Source organism: Haemaphysalis longicornis, unplaced genomic scaffold (assembly GCF_048455015.1).
Source record: "Haemaphysalis longicornis isolate Haplotype H1 unplaced genomic scaffold, Haemaphysalis longicornis Haplotype H1 scaffold_9, whole genome shotgun sequence".
Taxonomy (NCBI): domain Eukaryota; kingdom Metazoa; phylum Arthropoda; class Arachnida; order Ixodida; family Ixodidae; genus Haemaphysalis; species Haemaphysalis longicornis.
The window spans coordinates 117,925,706-117,934,719 of record NW_027526460.1 but is presented as its reverse complement, the minus strand read 5'-3'; the positions used below and the strand labels follow the sequence as shown (position 1 = coordinate 117,934,719).

The window sequence follows — 9,014 nt, the reverse complement described above, 5'->3', positions numbered from 1 at the left end:
CTGGAAACACGTGAAGCTTGTTTCGCAGAAATCTGTTTTAGAGTTCACTATTCATTCGCACAATGTTTGATGCGGAGCGTATCGAAGGAGCAGCGCGGCCTTGTAACGGCCGTATCATTGGCGTAATGTGAAAGCTCCAGGTATAACGCCATCAAACGGAACCAGCAGCGCCCTCCGTGCGGTTCTGAGGAGCGCAACGTGCTTGATGACGTTTTTGTTAACAGCACCTCACCGGGACTACAACGCCTATGTGACCTTCCGTTGCGATGGGCGTTACAAGACCTCCGATGAAAACAAGACCTGCGATGAAAACAACATTACAGAGAGGTCGCTCCTAGCAACGTATCAGCATTCCAACGCCATAATGATACAATGCCTGTAACGCAGTGTAATAAGATCCCCTCATATATAGATGTCGTATTCATTCAGGAAACAGGTTTTCAGGCATATTTCAAAAAACCGGTTTAATGCCTTAAGCAATCTTTTTGTTCGTGATTCATTAGAGCATTGACCAAAACCAAACAGTGGAGGGCTTTGCTATGTTTGATATTCCGACGTGGGTCAACCGCCTTGCACATCACCTGTTTACTCATGCCCTGACACCAGGGGCCACCCAACCACCAAACGTCTTCTCAATCTCTCTGGCCACAGCTAAGCACAGCCTGTCATTGCCTCTCTTCGCAACTACCTGTACACCTAGGGGAAGCGGCGCGCCACCTTTGGTCTTCTGCATTGTAACAGGGCACACAGTGGCGGGAACTTCGAAGAGATTGAAGAGCGCCGTCATGCTCGCAGCGTCGCAGAACAGCAGGTCCTGATTCTGGAAGGGAGCTGCGCTCGTGGCAGCCGTCACTATGAGCACACCGTCTTCACCCAAGGTCTCTTCAAACCAGTCGCGAAGGATTTCAACGTCGGTGACGAATTTGGATGCTTCCTTCTTTGAGCCGAAACGGCACCAGGCTGCCATTTTGCACGCCAATAATATAGCAAGTGTATGGCGGCCTGCCCCTCTGATGAAGTGGATCAACTCGGCAAAGGTGTTGAGGCCACCGGGACTAACAAATTCCGACATAGGTACGGGTACCTTAGCCGCGCACACCCTGTTCCATGTTATGTCTGCGAATTGGAGTTCGGGCATTTGCAGTCGGTGAGTTTGCAGTCCGTAGGAGTCTTTGAAGTGGCGTGTAACCTGCATACAAGAAAACAATAGCCACAAAGTTGTGAGCGGACTAAAACAGCATAGTTTATCGAAGGTGTTGCGTTGGTTATAATGGTTATAAATTAATGTATTGCGGCCGTGATCAGCTATGTTGTGCTAACGCCTGGTAATTTTCACACGTGCAAATAGGACACTACATGTTGACTGCAACATGTACAGGTAACTGAAATGGAGACCACAGGGAAGTCAACAGCACCTCCTTCAATCAACGACTGGTGTTGAAGACCCTACTCGACTACTGTGACGTGGCGTGCCCTTTTCAGGTGTTCTTTTAATTTAAAACGTTACTAACCTAGTGCAGCCGCGTTTGGCCGTTTCCAGCTGTTTGACCTTCATTGACCGCGGCTGGTCGCGTATAATACCTCGCCGTGCCGAGCTCCACCACCACCGGCTTGGCGCATGCGCTTTCCGCAGCTGGGTTGCCGCCTGACAACGTCACGTGCTGGGCAACTGACTAGGAAGAACGCCGCCGTCGCCTTGTCAGTGCGAGCTTGGCCATGGATGAGATCAATACGGGGGAGGGGTCATCGGCAAGCGGCGTCTGAATATTCTGCGGATAGCTGATTCACTAGAGAGGGTTCAGAATGTAAAGCGAAGGAAGCTACCTTTGGATACTGAGGATCAGCGAGCTGTTCGGCTCAAAAAACGCCAGTAGTGGGACTACAACAAAAGGCACAGAAGGCATACCTGGCGTAACAATGGGTGTATATGAAAGTGCAATAATTGCTGGTAAATGAAAAGTTAACGCAGAGAAACCAAGACAACGAGCCTAAACCAAGCTTCGGATGCATATCCAGGAATATCCGAGGTAAGCAGGAGATTTTTTATCCTCCTTTTGTTAATGAATGTGGTATGTGTGAAAAAGTAAAAACTGTCTGTGGAAGCCTACGGATCGTTGTGTCAACATTTCTTTATCGTGCCTGGTTTTTTGCGGGTAATACTGAGTTCAAAACAAACTAGCCAAAGTTTCGGCCTTAACTGTTCGCTTCTCCATATTGCTTTGCGGATTCCAGGCACCGCTTTGCAACAGAGGGAGCTGGTATGTGATTGATATCGACGTGAGGCGAAGTCGAAGAGCTTTTTTTGTATGCCGACGGCGTGCTGGCCACGAGCCGCGAACACGGCACATGGGAACTGCATTTCTACGTGGCACACCACACAAGCAAGGTTTGCGGAGTAATAGAACCGTGCGTTCCTTTAATTTGCTCTATTATTCTCAAGGGCGTTGATGGTTTATATTTATAGTTATCCTTTGGTACAGCAAGGCCGAGGTTCTCTTTTCCCGCAGAGACTCAGGTGATGCTCTTGCCCTAAAATAATTTGTTCTTGAAAAAAACCGCTTGGGAACATACCGTGTCATGTTTACCGTCGTTGTAACCTATCGTTTCGTAAAAACTATGGCTTATTCCTACAAGGTAAGTACAATGCCATAGTAAGCTTTCCTTCTACTTTCAAGGCATACCCAATCAGATATCCGATTCGATAAGAAACCAGACTGTTTGCGTGTAAAAATGCCAAAGCAGTATAGCCTGCCGGGTGAAGCGCTTTCAGTTACCATTTCTACATGCATTGACGTAATTTCTCCGGGCATTGCGTGCACAGACTCCTTCCTCAGTGCCTATAAGAACTGTTGCGGCCACAGTGCCGCCAGGGTCCACCTCTACAACCACTGCTTTTCCAGTGGCCAGAATACAAAGCGTGGCTCAAGGAGCCATCACCAACACGTCGAAAACAGTCCCCGATACCGCTTTTAGGAAGGGGAGAGGAGGTTCTCGCTGAGGGTGTAGGCACGGCAAAACCCTTGTTCTGGAAATCGACCTCGGTAATACCTTTTCTGCTCATGCATGCAACATATCCTAATTATTACTTCGGCATAACTGCGATGGGTCTAAGGCCGCATTTTTTTGCTCTGTGAAATTTAAAGGAGCCCTGAAGACCATACACGACTTTAATTATTTCGAAAGATTGCCTTTTTTAGAGTCAGACTTACACCACTTTTAACGTAAACTTCGCAGAAATGAGCATACTTTAGGAAAAACGGCAATGGCCATGCAAACTCACAAGCTCATTTCCCGCTAAAGAACCTATGATATCATACCAGACAGCTCTGCGTTTGGCGGATGGCGGATGCCTGCAAAAGCAAATGGAAGTTATGCAGGGCTTATAATCTTCCTCCACGGGATATTTTCGCTTAAATGTAATGCATATATTCATTTTATAGAAGTGAGAATTGTGGGGTGAGCATGGGAGCTCGTAAAGTACGCGTAAACATTGAAATACCAGAGCCTGCTGTTGTTGGTTCTGCGCACACTTGGCTCGTCATAGCAACGCACCAGTATGGTGCTTTGGGGTTCTCTGAATAATTTATTAATGAATAAACTATCGTTTGCTGCCGGACAAGCTCTGGGGGACAATAAAAAACACCAAATCTTTCGAATAAAACAAACTTGTACTTTGTCTTCATGACTCCGTTAACCCTTTCGCTTTGTTAAATGCCTGCCTGCTGCAAACTCAGGACCACACGTGGTTTACAAACGGGAAAATTGCCACAAATGGCGCTTCCAGCAATTCATAAGAGTATCTTAATGTTAAACTCCCAAAAGAAGATGCGTACGTACAGATGTGTGTATATGGCACATGACCACGCATATTTTTTGTTTCCTTTCCGGAGAACAACGTCAAGGCGTACTGCTAAAATTATCGAAAATCAGTGCAGTCGAATAGGTGTGCGCCAACTACTCAAGGTGATGGTCTGACCATATTGAAATTATTCAGCGCGTAATTTCGTAAGCCTGTCCGGAACAGTGTTCCGGAGTTACCACTCTGGAATTGGAATGACTCTGGAATTATTCCAATTTTTCGAGAAGTCGACAGGGAAAGAGGACAACGCTTGGAGAAGTGGAATGGGAATGGAATGGTGATTTTCAGACGACGGCGCAGGTAATGAAGACAACACTTGGAGAAGTGGAATGGGAATGGAATGGGGATTTTCAGACGACGGCATCACTATCGCTGGCACCTTCCGGCTACTTACCTCGTTGGCACGACTGCGTCGGTATATCTCAAAGTAAGCACCGGCGATGAAAACAAGAACGTATACCCGGCTTGTCGGGTAACTAAATCTGCGCTGCCTACCGCGGCGCGCGTGAAAACGTCGAGCGCCGCAAGCGCACGATGTGGGCATTTCTCTACCAGAGACGAATGTGTGCAGACTCCGCAAGGGGCAGTTGCTGTAAGTTGCTTGGAGGGGAAGCACTAAACCCATTCTTGCCCAAAAGTGTAAGGCTGCATTTTAGAAGCTTCTTCGTACTGTAAATTCTCAACAGTGTTATTCAGGGTTTCGCTTAGCCCACGTAACACGTTTTTCGCCCTTGATGGCACTTTCACTGTACAAACATGTGTTTTATTTGTCACAGTGTCTCCCAAGCATGCAGCTAAAGTGGGCGCGGAAAAATAACACAGGTTTCGAAAGCCATGTGTTGTAGCTACACTAGAAAAAATATGGTCGAAGTTAGTGGTTTCTAGAGCACCAGTTCAACCATATTGTTTTATAGTGCTAGCTGCCTCCGGCATTTTAGTGCAACGCTGTCTTAGCTTTGATTTCTCATCTGAAGCACATACAGCATGACACTGATTCGTTGCGTCAGATTCACTGATTTTTTAATTTCGCCAATTTCTGCCTGCTCCTATTGCGCAATAGCCCGCTTCTTATTGTTGCACTTCAGTACCTGAAGAAAAAGTCTGAATTCACTGCACCTACACTATTTTGCCTGTGAGAAAACATTTGATACCTTTTGAGCTAATTTAGCAACACGTGTGATTTCAAAACGATTTGCTTTAGACTTGCAGGTTGCAGTAGCGATTGCTGATGCAACACGGAGGTCAGCGTCACTGGAGCGAAGTCCGCCGATGCCTGAGACCGCTGGCTGCCCACGACGAAACGCCTCCAACAAATAAACACGTGTTTTGTCGCTTCCGCGTCAATCGTCACGTCTCCGAGGTGGCGCCGTTAGGTCGGCTCTTCGTGCTTTGGCAGGCTTTTTCAGGCAAAGGCAACTTCGCTACACTGATGACGGCACTCGGATTCCCAGTACCAACAGTGGCTACAGCGCTGGGATTGCCCCAGTCACAACCGCACCCAGGCCAGCAGGCGGGGCAATACTGTTCACGGTGACGCTGCCCTCTCGTCTTTGGCGTTGGTACAGTAGGATTACTGATTGATTGATTGATTGATTGATTGTAGGATTTAACGCGCCGACGCAACGCAGGCGATGAGGCGCGCCGTAGTGGAGGGCTCCGAATTAATTTTGACCACCTGGGGTTCTTTAACGTGCGCCGAAATCTCGTACACACGGGCGTTTTTGCTTTTCGCCTCCATCAGAAAAGCGGCCGCCGCGGCCGACAGTTGGATTACTGCTTAATGTTGTAAATTTACTTGAAATATTTCAGGCAAGCATTTCTAGCGCGTGCAGATGCATGTGAGCAAGCTCCGCGGGACATGCTGGTAAGTTCTCCGCAGCATAATGGCGCTGGTTTGAGTACGCAAAGCAGATAACAAGATAGCATGCGAAAGACTGCGCAACAAAACGGAGAAAGCCGACGTCAACGTAATAGTTGCTTCATCTCGCGTCGCGCAAGTACAAACTGTTAAAACACGCTCACATGCTAATACTATGAAAAGTAGTGGGATCCCGCTACTTATTAAGAATGGTGGCCGTGTGGAACTGCCCCTTTTTAAAGTGAAAGCTTTGTTAGTGGGACGAATGGTGTTCTTCAAAAAGAGTACATTTCCCCATAGACCTGTTCCTCGACCGAAAAGCTCCGATAAGATCTCGGTACACACGGCGCTTGTGGGAAACCGAGGACCACCAATAAAGCTTCTCTCTCTCTCACTCACTCTCTCTCTCTCACCCTCTCTCTTTAAAACCAGGCTTCCATTGTGTCAAAACGGTCACTTGAAAAATGCGAAAAAGGACCGCTTCTAAATAAAAAAAAAAGGTTTTGAACATAAAGGTGTGCAATCTCCTACTTTCTAATAAACCGCTTAAATGTATTCATTTAGATCGTTCGTGGATGCGTGTACTTAGTGGCGAAAAATCGTCGCATGGGTACGTTCTTCGCTTGTGATTTGGGTGTTAGACGTTTTGATGATCGGTTGGACGCACTTTGAGCTTCAACGCTTCTCTTTACTTTCGTCAGGAAGGGATGGTAAACTTTTTTAAATAAAAGAGTGGTCGTTTTGCACGAGATAAGTAACCAAACTGCTACCACCTACCAACTTCGCTGGCAAGTGACACGTTCCGCATACTTGGGCAGTTTTTAATATGTGTGATGAAGATTCAAGTTGCGCTGCTGGGTGACTCAATGGGGCAGTTTCGCTAATTCGGTTCTGTGCATGAATCTGGAGACCCAAGCGGGCCTGGAAGTAAATCACAGGGCGGTAGGCAGATTGGCCCTAGGGGCCCACAGCAAAGCTACAAATGAAGCGGTACAAGGGGGTATGGGCTGGTCGTGTTTTGAGGCGAGGGAGGCGCAGAGCAAGATAAAGTTTGTGGAGCGACTTCGTGACATGGAGGACAAAAAATGGGCCGCGAGGGTGTTTAAGTACCTGTATATGAGGAGCGTGGACACGCGGTGGAGACGGAGGACCAGACAGCCGACCAAGCGGTAAGGAAAGTCGGTAGGGGAAAGTGGGGTTTACACAACTGTTACAAAACAGGTAAAGGCAGCAGAGACGACGAAGTGGGCACAGAGAATGGAAGCGAAAAAAACCCTGGAGACTTATAGGGCAGAGAAACGGGAAATTAAGAAGAAGGGATGATATGGCAATACGAGAGGCAGTGCGTTGCTCTTCGAGGCACGGGCAGGGTGCCTGAGAACCGGGCATACACGGGTAGCTACAGCCAGCAGGATGAAACGTGTGCATGCTGCGGCAGTGATCGGGAAACTATATACCATATTGTCAGTAGCTGCCCAGAGATACGGCCACCGCGGGGTGAGGGGGAAACGACGCTGGCGGAGGCTTTGGGATTTGGGGAGAAGGGGAACCTCAACTTCAAGGCCATAGAGGTGACGAAGAGGCGACTGGAGTGGTGGTGGAAGAAAAGTAGGGAAGGGATGGGTACGCAGGCGGAGTAATCATACAGGTGAAAATTTAGAACAGTGAGGGGAGAAAAAAGGGGGTGGAGGCGATGAGTTCAAAACAGAAAAGAGGGAGAGATGGGAGGGCGGAAGCAAATCTATGTTAGCTGGGAGTAGGGCAAGTAAACGTAATAAAACAGGCAAGTCCGTTGCTGACAACCGACGCCCCGATTCAAAGGGAAAGCCACTAATCATCATCATCAGCAGCAGTTTTTTACGTTGGGGAAATGCAGCGATGAAATTGCACTGCCCCTCCATTCTACGAGCTGGAACGGGCCAAATTCTATCATTCCGAGGAATTCAAAGTAATGGAATCGCAAAAGTTTTAATTCTTTCAAATGGAATTGGAATAGAATGGGGAGGTCCACTCCGCGGCACTGTTCAGAAAGCGCGTCGGGATGTGTGCCGGGAAGTATATTGGGATGTGTGTTAGAAAACCTTAGTGAGGATGGGTAATCCTTCGATACCACAGCCACAACTCCACGGTCTTTTAGTTTTTTAAATTAAAGGATCACTGAGTGCTTTGTAAACATTGCTAGATTACTTGTACAGATTACTCGTACTTGTCTAGAGTCCCCAGTCCATGTTTCGTCCATTCAGGTTGGAGTTAGGCGAGTCTACAAAGCAAAAATATTGAATCGAAAGCGCCGTTCCTATTTGGGCTTCTTTGTGCCTATTCCAGTTGACGTTTTCCCACGACGCACATTTCTCCGGATTGACTTGATCAAGCTGACTGCGCAGCGCTTCGATCACAGCGCCGACAAAATCAGTCTAACGACTGCCATCGTGTCTTGGCAAATCGAGCGTGTAGTGAACACTGAACCCGTGCGAGATTTGTTCCCGAATGAATGTGGGTTCATTCTGGTAATTCGTAGACCATATTAGGCATATTAAACAGTAAATTCGGTTACGGTTCCCAGACTTTCTGTCACTGGAATTCCATGCTGTATGTTCGTGTGCGACTGGTACACTAGCAGACAACCGATGGCAAATTAAAGGCACCAGAAGAGTAAACGGTTCTTCTAGGTAATCAATACAAAAATCAACTGAAGTGTTCTTACGAAAGCGTGAAATCAAGATATAATAAGTACTTTTTCCCAGGATAACTTGATGTAGCAATCTGCAGTGCAACCACATATGACCGATCCCTTGTGATCATTAGCATAGACGCAGTGGGTCAGATACGTGTGAAGGCTAGGAGAAACGCTCACCCTACACGCTTCAAAAAATGCTATGCTGAGCAGCTCGGAGTGCAGCAATGACGAATAAACACAAAAGTACGGCATGACGGGGTAGGCCGCAGAATGTTTCAGCGGCTATGCATATTCTCGCAGCGTAGTCGGAATGAGCACTATGCGACCAGCATCTTACTGGGAGGGATCGAATCTAGAACCTGTTTTTTTTTATATTGGGGGACCGTCGGCCTAGTGTGACCGCACTTTTTACGACTAGGAGGGTACTACAGAGGGGAGCCTGACGATTTTTGATGGGGAAGGAACAACTCCCGATTAAGTAATTCCGATGGCATAGAAGGGTTTCACCCACTGCGGACACCTCGGCTCGCCCGTTGTGTGTTGTCGCTCTGAACGGATATGGCCGGCTTCTGTCGCCTATTTAGCAGCCGAAAACATGGCAGGAGTGAGGCACGCGGATT

General features: G+C 47.7%; 1 protein-coding gene across 1 annotated transcript in view; it reads right to left on the bottom strand.

The window, feature by feature from the left end:
* Positions 1-445: 445 nt before the first annotated feature.
* Positions 446-9,014, bottom strand: part of LOC144153713 (fatty-acid amide hydrolase 2-A-like) — a 32,091-nt gene continuing 23,522 nt past the window's right edge. The window contains exon 7 of the mRNA XM_077685399.1: positions 446-1,189. Within this exon, the coding sequence (XP_077541525.1) occupies positions 590-1,189 (600 nt within the window). The 3' untranslated portion in view covers positions 446-589. The remainder of the gene's footprint in view (positions 1,190-9,014) is intronic.